The following is an 11937-nucleotide window of genomic DNA, read 5'->3' as shown; positions in this document are numbered from 1 at the left end:
AAAGTGGCCCCCTCCTACCTTTTTAATTATGAAAAAATATATATTCTGGTTACTAAGACCAAATACATAACATTAAATTATTAGCAGAATTTTTCACACAAACACACGCTTCCAACTTCATTCATCCTTGTTGTTCTCTCTTTCTTGCAATCTCATATATACCCTTCTGCATAGCTCAATTAAGTGAAGCATGTCTATCCCTATTGAATCAAATAAGACCACAAATTGGGAATGGCCTTGATGGGTCAGCACTCAGCAGTCAAGAAACAATTACCGAAGTACTCCCAACGAAAGAGGAGAGAGAAGGATAGTGGGCACGGTCATTAGTCATTCGATTAAGGAACATTTGGCAGACAAGCATAAAAGTGGAAAGGGTTTTCTTTAGCTAAAACAAAATGAAGATGCAGAATTTTTTTTACAATAAAACATACGTGCAGAAGTAACAGTGACTTCCAATATGTACAGAAAAAATTACTACATATTCTTTATTGCCGAGCTTGAAACTGCGGAGTAGTGTGCTTGTTGGACCATTGAGGTGGTTTTTACTTTTTACAGGCTGAGCAGTTACCATGTTGTTCCTTGTATTGCCAGCCCCCTGACCTACCAAAAGACAGCCCAGCCCTCTCCCCACTCGCCATTGATGGGTAGCTTAATCATTCAGATTTGTCTCCATTCTCGATACTACACCTGGAAAGGTTTCCTAGGGGTGGGTGCTCGGTTCTCCATAGACTGCAATCTTTGTTTGAGATGAAAAACTTCAACCTGCAAAACAACCATATGAGGCAAATGCAGCACAAGTAACCCCAGGAAAATAGGATAGTGTACCAATTAATATTATGCCGATGCGAGGATATAAGGCAGGTGTTAGTTTGTTCAAGACATTTGAGACTCACATGCCATTGTCATTTCACAGCCATAGGTTTTGGTAGAAGTCGATAAGAATAATCAATCTTAGAATTTTATCATTTTTTAAGTCATTATAGGATTAGGAGGAATAATTCAATTAGGATTGTTACCTTTGAGTAGGGTTAATTATCTTATCTTTATCTTGATAGGATTTGTTAGTAGGATTAATGTTATTTCATTCCACATTGTAAGTCTATTAATAGGCTCAGTTAAGATCTATAAAGCATGCTGCAAAAATTATATTCAACAAGTTCCTTCTTGTGAGGCCCAGATTCCCTCCAAAGAATCTACCCCAAATAATTCCCTTTACGAGCTTTTCATACGAGCACGTAACAAATAAAATCATATATAAACAAGTTACACATACTATAGGGAGAGGAAAACTATCCCGTCTTTAACCTACTTGATCAAGGACCTATAATGTCTAAACATCCATCCAGCAACCTGGAAATTTAGTTTATAAAAGGGTAATCTATAGAACAATGATGAATCACCAAAGAATAGAACAGTGGTCAAAGACAGCTAAGCCAAAGATTTCCAAGTTAAGTGGCAGCAATAGTAGATAATTATCTCTCTTTTCCCTTTCTATTGCTACTTGTGCATTTGGTTCAAAGCCATACCTGTAGTTGGAAGGCCCTTGCCCTTTCTCCTGCAAGGACTCCCCTAGTTGAGTGCAGCTCCTACAACATATATTGGTTCATCGGATACAATACAATAAATTAAGTAATTATTCATAACTTGGCTACAAGATGAATGCATACGTTACCTTCTGAGTATCGTCCAAAACTGCCTTCAGGAAAGCCACGTCATGCTCAAGCCTTACGTTGTCAGAGTGAACTATATTTGATAGGCTGTTAGCCTCATCTTGTGCTAGCTCTAAACCAGCCAGCTTCTCTTTTAGCAACTCCATCTCTTTCATCGTGTCTACCAATTTTTTCTCTATGTCCTGTCTGCTCTTGAGAACAGAGGATAAATTCCTCTCTGAAGCTTCTCGGTTCACCAATGCAGTTGCCAACTGTCCTTCTAGAATTCCATTCTTCCTTATTAAGGTGGCCATTTTCGTTTCATAAAATTGATATATACTTGAAGGAGCTGATAAGACTCCAGATTTGCTATCAATTTCTGGGAATGCTACATAATCATTTTCTCCAATTCCATGGTTGTGAGGAATCGCATTATCAGATTCAAACATAGAGGTTTCCTCCGCATTGAGTTTACCTCCAGATATGTTACTCTGATTTCCCGTATCAGATTGATTCATTGTGTGTTCTGTTGCCTGAAATGAACATAATATGCTATGTTAATGAATTCCATTTACAGTAAATTTCCTTTTTCTTTTTCTTTTTTTTAGTATGCCCCCAAACTAAAGATTATATCATGTCCTCCCAAACAACCAAAAATTTACAATGTACCCCCAATGTCCCATAAAAAGACAAAAATTACCCTAAATTTTTTTCAACAGAAGAAAGTAGCCCTATAAAAGTATAAAAATAAAAAGTTTTTAGTTTTAAGAAATTTTTGAATTTTTATTAAGAGTATTTTTATCATGAGAGATGTTAGGTTTACAAACAAATTTTACAAAAAAACTTTTACAACATGATTGGAAATGAGATAAATTCAACTTTTAAGAAACCTAATCATATTGTGCCACATCATGTTGTAAAAGTTTTTTTGTAAAATTTGTTTATAAGCCTGCATTTTTCTTTTATCATTGGGGGTACATTGCAAATCTTCAATAGTTTGAGAAGACATTGATGCAATTTTTAGTTTGGGGCGAAATTGTAAATTGAGTGGTAGTTTGAAGAGAGAACGTGTACTCTTCCCAATCAAAAAAGAAAAGATACATTTTTTTTTCTTTTGGATGAGCAGACTTCCACTTGAACCCAGTCAACAACAATTTATGAGAAACTACCTAAAATTATAATTAGAGATGTATATCATCAAATCACCAAAATTGAACTTTGAATTGCTTGTTCATACCCAGATAACTTAATAAAAGATTGGTAGAGACAATAAATAATTGGAAACTTCAGCAGTCTACCTGTAAGGAAGAATTGTCATCTTCCGATCCCTTTGACATCTTAACAGTCGCATTGAATTCTTCTTCATTGTTAAATTGCTTGCGAAGTGAAACATTTCCAGAAACAGGGATTGGATCAATAATTGTGAACTCTGACAAAGATTTTCTTCCTGAACCATGCTGTTCAATTGCAGATGCTAGATTTTGTCTCACAACAGAATCAACAGAACGCTGGGAAGAATCGTTACTAAGTTGAGTAGCCAATCCTGTGGATGACGAGCGTTTTTCAAACAGCAAAGTTCCTGCACCTTTACTGGGAGCAGATCTTTGACCCATGGATGACTCATTCTTTTCCAGAACCAGTACCTCAACCTGCAAAAAAAAAAATATTAGAGGATAAAACAAGTTAAAGATATACTTAGAGCCAAGAAATGTGCATATGCACGACCTCTATATCCAACAACCTGATTTGATGGCTCCTTTTTGGATCCCCCAAAGGCAACAAGAAAATCCTTTTCCTTGTGCTGTACAAGCACCAGACTGAAACCCTGAGAATACAACAAGCTTTAGAAAACTATGCACAAAATGATAGGAAAGAAGATAAGTTTATGCATGCCAATAATAATGCAATAACACCAAACACAGCATCTTAACATGGTATCGAATAATAATGATAATACCACCTATGGTGTAAGAAAGTCGACCAAAATTTATAGGTAAGAAATAAATTAACAGTAAGGAGCACAATAAATAGATATATTGTACACTTTGCATCACTTAGGTTGAACCAGCTAATGATCATCTCACATTTAGCACAATTTTTGAAAGCCAGACTTTCAATTACAAAGGCTACACACAATTTGACATGGCCTCAGCTTAACAGTAAGATGTGGCAGGACTTTCCAGTCCGAAGAGCCAAAGTACTTTTATCCCAAGTTTAAACTAAAAGAAAAAGTAGATGATCACTTTTAACTAATTTGAGATAGTAAAATTAGGACCAAGAGATAAGATCAAGGATAAACTAGCTTATGGGATTTATGGGTGAATTGAGATAGTAATTAGAACCAGAGATAAGATCAAGGATAAACTAGCCTATCGGATTTATGGCCATTAAAAAAGTTCATTACTTTTTTATGCAGATATCAAATATTTCCTGATGCAGAAATTTGGTACATCACATGGCAAGGTAATACCTTACAATGTAAAAATAAAATCTGTACAGATCACCTTGTTGGTAGTGATGGAAGACGGCAGTGATGTGACAGCCAGAGACCACTCAACTTTTAAAATATCAAAGATCAACGTCTCCGCATGTCCTGGAAAAATAAGGAATTAAAAAAAATTATAAATGAATAATTGAATATGGATACAAAAGAAAAATACGAGTTGCAATACTAGAGGTGAGATTGCTGGAAGACACTGCAATTAAATCCACGTCAAAACTAAACTTCTAAGGCAGTCAGAGGTGAATTTAAAAAAATATATTAACACGGGTATAGAGGAATTAGTTATGGCAAAAGGAACCGAGACATTTCATGAAGGTGTAAACAATATTAATAGAACCTAGACAGTTTGAATGTGCATGAATTGTACAACTAAAACCTTTTTGAATCATGGGAAGCATAGGAGTTGAATGCCAACCCTTCCCGATCTTTCTCTTCTCTTTCTTCTTTCCCCATAAGTCACCAAATGTTTCAGAACCAAAACCACGTTGATTTTGTTAAACTTCCTACCTTATAGAAATAGGTGGCAAGTTACATGGCTAAAATGATCATCATGCTCCAAATTCTAGAACCTTTGCAACTCTTTGTGTATAAATCAAGACAAGAAAAGAATAAGAATCCACTGAAGCATATGGCAACAACATCCTAGAGTAGATAAGAAAGCCAGATTCTCTGCCCAAGAGTGGATGATGTGAAAGGAAGAATAGGCATGGAGAAATGATCATCATGCTCCAAATTCTAGAACCTTCGCAACTGTGTATAAAACAAGACAAGACCAGAATAAGAATCCAATGAAGCTGTTAGAATAATTTCCATGATTAGCTATGATTTAGTTTCCTTCTAAGTCTATCATCAGTCCCCTACCTTATTTGGTCTACATTTCCTTGTTTACCATACCTAAATTCCTCTATAAATACCACACATTGTAATACAATTCTAGCCAGTTCAATATAATAAAGATGTAGCCCTAATTCTAGTGTTCTCTATTTCTCTTTCCGCTTCCACTCTCTTTCTTACATTTTATATATTTTATTATATATTTCCCTATGGTATCAAAGCCACCATTTCCTAGGTGCCTCTCATAATCTCCTATCACTGCCCGTGCAATTTTTCTAATTTACGTGATTCTTTGGTGTTTTTTGAAAGCACCAAACGCTTCTTTGCACTTGATTGAAATGAGGAGTCCATTTGCTTTAGCCACATGCCAACACCATCGTTGTCAGTGTTTTTCCAGCCTTCCTTGAAGCCAATTCAAAAAATATAAAACCAAAATCAAGTTTTCACACAGTTCTATTGATCTGTGGAAGCCATGACACCAACGGATTCCCCATGCGCCACCAACAATACGCCCACAAGCCTCACACACCATCATCATATCTATTCTCAGTAAACCAACCACCAAAATTGGTTTTTCAGCCCCAGATCGGTGGATCTGCGCAGTTTCAGTTCGACCCACACCTGCATGCGCTGCCTGACAAAAACTACTCATTCTTTCACGCACGTCACGAGGCATCAACTTCTCTTGCGCGTTTGTTTCATGCACGAATGCGCAACACATGCGTTACACTTGTTTCATTATATCTAGGTTTAAAAAGTCCGATTCTATGATCCGTTCCACCGGGTTTAAGGCTAATTGGGCCTAGTCAACAACCCGGTCCATCATAAGGCCCATGGTTTTCAACCCTTCTCAGCCCAGTCATCAGCCCACTTTGTCCCAGGTCAATGACCCAATTTCCTATGATCCACAACCTAAATCATGGCGATCCATGGCCAACGGCGGCCTGACCCATGACTAGCTACCACGGCTAGCTTGCTGGCCACTGCTGGTCGTCATTCTCCAGCTTTCCTCCAGCCGTCGTTCCTCGGCCATTATTGCCGGCACTTGCTTGATCTAGATTTGATAACTGTTCTTCAGCGTTACTCTGACCGCTACTCCCAAGCTATCACCTCCGAAAACTGCCAGCTCAGGCTCCAACAACCTCCCTGTCGTTCATCACCATCGTTTCGACCACAGTCCTCTTTGCTGCCATCATCCATTGTTGTCTCCCAGTTGTCTAAACCGCCATGTCAATCTCCCTGTCATTCATCACCATCGTTTCAACCACTGTCCTCTTTGCTGCCATCATCCATCGCTGTCTCCCATCTGTCTAAACCACCATGTACAGTGCCTCTCCAACACTACCAAGTTCGCTCCACCCAAGCTCACGATCAGATTTTTCTTTGCGTCTCACTGGATTCTGCCTCATATGAGCTCACATCGAGTTTTTCGTTTCTGCCACACAGATCTCCATCTGTCTCATCAACAATTTTGAACGTCGAGCTCACACTCATATTTTAATGCTTGCAGAGCCAAATCCAGTTCAGCATATATATATGACAATCCCTTCTCTTTCCAAAATGTGTTTGAAATGGGATGTAGAATAATTTTCATGATTATCAATGATTTAGTTTCCTTCTAGGTCTATCATCATTCTCCTACCTTATTTGGTTTGCCTTTCCTCGTTTACCATACCTAAATTCCTCTATTAATACCACACACTGTAATACACTTCTACACAGTTCAATATAATAAAGATATAGTCCTAATCTTGTGTTCTCTATTTCTCTATCCCGTTTCGCTCTCTTTCTTACGTTTTATGTATATTATTATACATTTCTACATAAGCATATGGCAACAATATCCTAGAGTAGATAAGAAGGCCAGATTGTCTACCCAAGAGTGGATGATGTGAAAGGAAGAATAGGAATGGAGAATCTTGAAGGCCTATGTGCGTGTGAGAGATAGAGGAGATGGGGGGGGGGGATTAAAAGTTATTTTGTGAAAGAGGTCTCATTAACTTTGTCCATCTTTTATGTTGCATTTTGAGAGCAACAGATTAAAAATATTCTAGCATATGCTTCTAAGCTCATGAGACATACGTTTTTTCCTGCTTCCACCTCCTGCTATGTACCATTTAGTTCCACATAGGACCCCACAAGAACCAGATCTTGGTGATGGATGGAAACCACGGATCTTTATTCTTGACCATACCATCTGAAAAAGAAGATCTAATAATCAAATCGTCACATCCAATGAATTTTTAGTTTGCTTCTATGAAAGAATGAAACCGTTCACTCACATAATCCAAAAACAAAAACAAATGAAAGGTTAAGTGATGTTTCACTTACAGTTTCAAAGTCAAGGGAGTACAAGTCATTCAAAGTCCTCGACTTCGATGCTCCTCCAAATATAAAAAGAGTTTTATCGTCATAAAGAGCTGCCACATGATTGGATCTTGGAGATGGTCCTGTTCCTCTGCATGTACAATCAGAAAGAATAAGAAAAACCTTTTGCTCCTAAATCAAAATATGGTGACAAGAAAAGGAAACAGAATCCTCCATGACAAAGGTGACAAGAACTGCACTTGGGCTGAGTAGAGAACAGTTTCAACAAGATTTTAGGGAGCACACTAAAACCACTCACGTGCAATGAAGAGGGAGCCATGTCAAAGACTTCAGATCAAACATATGTAGATCATTTAGTTTCCTCCTTTTAGCATCTTCACCCCCAAATAGGATTAAAACAGAGCTTGCCCTAACCACAGTGTGACCACTACGAGCAACCTGCAATACATAAACTTTAGAATAGGACCGCTTATTATTTTATTACAGGACCTGTTAGATTAGAAACTCGGTTTCTAAAGGTTCAAAGTTTCAGAAAACAGCAATATTACATAAATTAATTGAAGAAAAGAAATGTAATATCATATCTTGCCCTCGGAGAGGTATATACTATATCCCAAATCCAAGGAATACTCCCTCTTGTACACAGGGAGTATACAAGAGGGACACCCAATTAGGGATTTTGCCTTCTTGCACTCCCCAGTAATTTTGCATAATAACACAAACGTTATAGCAGGTCCCTTCCTCACACTTCATGCTTGCCAATTATCATGTTAATTAAAGATTGAGAGCTGTCCCATCTGAGCAACCATAATTAGCGTTTTGTTTTGAATTTGTAATTAAAAATAACACCAGTCTGTGGATCAGGTGGTTAGAAATAGTTGATCCTCATGATATTTGGTATGCATGATATGCATGGGAAGGATTTCTTATCTTTAAAAAAAAAAAAAACAAGCGAGAGAGAAATGCTACACATACTTCCAAGTGTTTACTCTCTAATGTACTTTCATTTGTTCTTTTATCTAATAGTGATTTTCACTACCACATCAGGAAGTGAGCACTAGGGAGTATGTGTAGCACTCCTCTTACGAAAAAATTGCAACCCCCCCGCGCGGGAGGGGAGAGGGGGACTTTGGTAAAGCTGCAGCTAATTTGAATTTTATTTTATAATTAATCGAGACATCTTTAAAAGCGTAAGGCACCCCTAAGTACACAAGAAGTATACAAGAGGAAGCCCCTAGCTAATTTGAATTTTTGTTGAGTCAAACTAAATACCGGTATGTCACCCTTTGCTTCCATAAGTGACCAGCACTCGGTTTCAGTGTCAAATGCCCACACTACAAAGCCAAAATCATATGATTACACATCATTTACAAAACCACAGTACATTAAAACAAAAGTGAAATGAAACATTCCCACACAAACACCCACCTGAAACTCTGTCACTGCTAGGGTCAGTTTTTCCTCCAATCAGGAGTATCTTTTTCCCCCAAGAAACCTAGTCAAGGAAGGCAACAGAAAAAATTTTCAGCACTACAACAATTTAAAGCTTTCTGCAGCCTCCATGACATTGGACAATTTGATTATCCAGCAAACTAATGCTAATGGATAGTTCCTATCCACCTAATATATACATTACAATAGATTCAGGGGAGGAAAAAAAAGTGCAAAGCTGATATTACCAGACTATGGCCCTTGCATGCTGGAATCTTTAGTGGCAGACTACTTGGTGACAAGTAAATCTTTGATGAAGCGGTTGCCCAGGTAAATCTATCAAAATTAAGCACCTGAAAAAAAACACTCAAAAAAAAATAAAAATCATGTGCATATACATAAATTAGGAGCTTCAAGCATTTCATGATGTAAAATTACATTAAAAAAGTAATTTAATGAATTACTCTGAAGTTAAATTAAATAATTACTCTGATGTTCATTGTTTGGTTTCAAACAACCTAGATCTATCTTTATTCTGTGCCAGCTAGAATGTAAATTTGAGGCATAAAGAAACAATTTCCTACTTGCACATCATCCAACAATCCATTCCCAGATTCACCTCCGACAACTATCATCTTGCTCCCAATCACAGCTGCTGCATGCTATTCATGAAAGAAGTATAAGTAGTGACTTTTGGAAAAGTAGCTTACATTAATCAAATTAAATCAGTTGGGCCAAATAAAGCAAGCTTAATAACATTTTACATTAAATCGAGCTGTAGGTTTGTCCCCAGCAATCGACAACACCATCCAATTCTCAGATTTACCCAATGTACTAGTACGAGTCTCAGGTGCAGCAGATGAACACTGGCAATCGAGTTCATCAGAAAGGCTAACTGCAGGTGCAGCACATTCACTCTGCAAAGACTTCAAAAACTTAGTGCACACATACTCATCAACGCAAAACCACTTGCAAACAGATTAAAATCCTTACACTTGAGCTACTACTCCGCTTCCCGTTTTTTATGGGACTTCGTGTCCCCTGAGCAGAGTCTGGTAGATGAACTTTCAATCTGAAGCACCACATTTACAAACACAGCATCATAATGTACACCTTTCAACATAACTCTATATTATAACGTTTGCCAACACATAATATGAATTAAATATCACTAACTTGGAGGTTGAAATTCATAATACATTTACACATACTATGAATTCAATGTCACTGACTTGGAGGTTTGAAATTTATAATGCATTTATGAATGATTTTTTTTTTTTTTTTTTAACAGAAAAGCAATTTGCTTGAAAAACAAGCTCAAATTTCTGCATATACTAACAAATTCTAAAGCTCCGTATTAATGTATATTAAATCAGACACAAAATTTGAGCCTAATAGCTAAAAGTAGTGTAAAAAATAAATTGATAGAGAAGCTCACCTTCCATGCTTGAATCGTCGACGAGAAAAACCAAACATTTTCTGAAATAAGAGATTCAAATGCGAGAACCTCTCTCTATACGAAACTCGAACCCTAGAATCACGAACAAAAAAGCCACATTATCACCAATACAAAATCCCCAAAAAATGTTCATCGACAATGGGAGACAAAGAGTCGTGAAGTTGTCAAAGTTATCTAAATGTACTACAAAGCCTTCCTCAGAAGAGAACAATTACCACCCTCTGTTTGGCTGCCGAGAAAGCTAAAGAAAAGAAAAGAAAAGAAAGCACGAGAAAAATGAGTTTATCGGAGAAGTGAAGAAGCCGCGGGGACGGATAAACAGATAATCATATATGAGTGAGATTCAAGACGACGTCGCATTCAATTGGTTTTGCATTTATGAAGCGTAAAGAGATGGTTGAAGCAAAAGCTGGCCCCAAAGGAGAACCTTCAATGATAGAGCTGTTGGAGAGCTCACTCTCAGTGACTAGCGGACAGAGAAGGACGGGGTGCGCAGGTTAGCATTGCCTTCGTTGTTTTGTGGGAGATGAAACGGGGGTTGATTCTAAGTTACGCCATGAGTTGAGAGCGCACCCACTTTTCGAGTTAGCTTTTGGGTACTCGAGGCGCAGAGCATTGATTGCGTGCGGTCAAGTGGGGACATCAGACATGGGGCTTCTTGTCTGCTCCGGGAATTGTGATGAGTCATGGGATCAGAATCTCTCGCGCCAAGGGGGCCCACACTTGTTGGACCCACATATTGTCGTCTCGTTTGTTTTTGTTTTGATTCATCCTCGTGACGACAATCTTTTAGGAGCAACATGTTTAATTAATCATACCTAATACCTTTGATTATCATATATTAGTTTCAAAATTTGATTTTTTTTTTTTTTTTTTCACTAAACATTAAAGTAATCACCGCAAGAGAATCAGTTGACAAGAAAAAGAATTGAGCGCAAAGGACGCGCGTTCTCGATATGAAGACAAAATTCACTTTGATATTTTTTAAGGTACGATTGGATTGCATTTTAACAGTTTTTAACATTCAAAAATTTATTTGAAATATATATATATATATATATATATATATATATTTGTTTGATAAAAAAATTAAAAACATTTTTAAGAGTCCAAAAATTTTAAAAATAGACAAAACGCATTTTTGACAAAAGCTTAAAAATAAAACTTTCGCTCAAAAGCGCTTTTTTTTTTTTTACTTAAAAGTTCTATTTCTCAAACAAGCTCTTAGGGCTTGTTTAAGATTACGTTTGAGGGATCTAAAAGTTCGTTTAACACTTAAAAAATCCGTTTGACAAAAAAAAAAAAAAAGCATTTGTTTGGTAAAAAAAAAATTAAAAGCGTTTTTAAGGGTCCAAAAAGTTTTAAAATGGTTAAAACGTACTTTTGACAAGAGCTTTAAAATAAGGTTTTTTTGTCAAAAAAACGTTTTTTTACTTAAAAATCTCTATTTCTCAAATGCAATTTTAAACAAACTCTTAAATTAGTGGTTAATTGTAAGAAAAATTAAAAATTAAAAAAGCAAAATGTATAAGAATAACGGAATTGATTTCCTAACCCTACTCTATTAGGGTTCCATCAAGTCTAATTAATTTGCATTTTTTAAAGATATCGCAAAATGTAGAGCGTTTGACATTGCGATTTAAAAAGCATTTAATCTAAAATAGGAAAGAAAAAAAAAATTTGCAATTTTTATAAGTAGATTAGAGGATAGTGCTTATTTGAAAATACGCGAA

The 11937-nt window shown here is 36.7% G+C and overlaps 1 protein-coding gene across 3 annotated transcripts; it reads right to left on the bottom strand.

Moving 5' to 3' along the window:
- Positions 1 to 362: 362 nt before the first annotated feature.
- On the bottom strand, positions 363 to 10737 carry LOC132180555 (Galactose oxidase/kelch repeat superfamily protein). Of its 3 annotated transcripts, none has more exons than XM_059593435.2 (17): positions 10420 to 10737; positions 10184 to 10276; positions 9739 to 9817; positions 9510 to 9662; positions 9330 to 9407; positions 8994 to 9098; positions 8743 to 8809; positions 8587 to 8648; positions 7613 to 7752; positions 7318 to 7444; positions 7069 to 7183; positions 4154 to 4242; positions 3391 to 3474; positions 2948 to 3298; positions 1673 to 2182; positions 1527 to 1586; positions 363 to 762 (listed from the first exon to the last, which is right to left on the bottom strand). In XM_059593435.2, the coding sequence occupies exons 2-17, from the start codon at positions 10219 to 10221 to the stop codon at positions 682 to 684; spliced, it is 2139 nt and encodes a 712-aa protein (XP_059449418.1). In that variant the 5' UTR covers positions 10222 to 10276; positions 10420 to 10737; the 3' UTR covers positions 363 to 681. The 3 variants fall into 3 exon arrangements, with proteins under 3 accessions (XP_059449418.1, XP_059449425.1, XP_059449412.1); XM_059593442.2 differs by having other exon boundaries at positions 10632 to 10736; XM_059593429.2 differs by having other exon boundaries at positions 10184 to 10737.
- Between the last annotated feature and the right edge of the window lie 1200 nt (positions 10738 to 11937).

Source organism: Corylus avellana, chromosome 2 (assembly GCF_965113065.1).
Source record: "Corylus avellana chromosome 2, dhCorAvel1.hap1.2, whole genome shotgun sequence".
NCBI lineage: Eukaryota > Viridiplantae > Streptophyta > Magnoliopsida > Fagales > Betulaceae > Corylus > Corylus avellana.
The sequence above is the reverse complement of the archived record's forward strand: the minus strand, read 5'-3'. Positions and strand labels throughout refer to the sequence as shown.

Coding starts and splice junctions, on each gene's coding strand:
- LOC132180555 (XM_059593429.2), bottom strand. CDS start 10,221: ATGTTTGGTTTTTCTCGTCGACGATTCAAGCATGGAAG. Junction 8,649..8,742: donor TAGCAGTGACAGAGTTTCAG/GTGGGTGTTTGT, acceptor TTGGCTTTGTAG/TGTGGGCATTTGACACTGAA. Junction 763..1,526: donor CAAGGGCCTTCCAACTACAG/GTATGGCTTTGA, acceptor GTTGTTTTGCAG/GTTGAAGTTTTTCATCTCAA.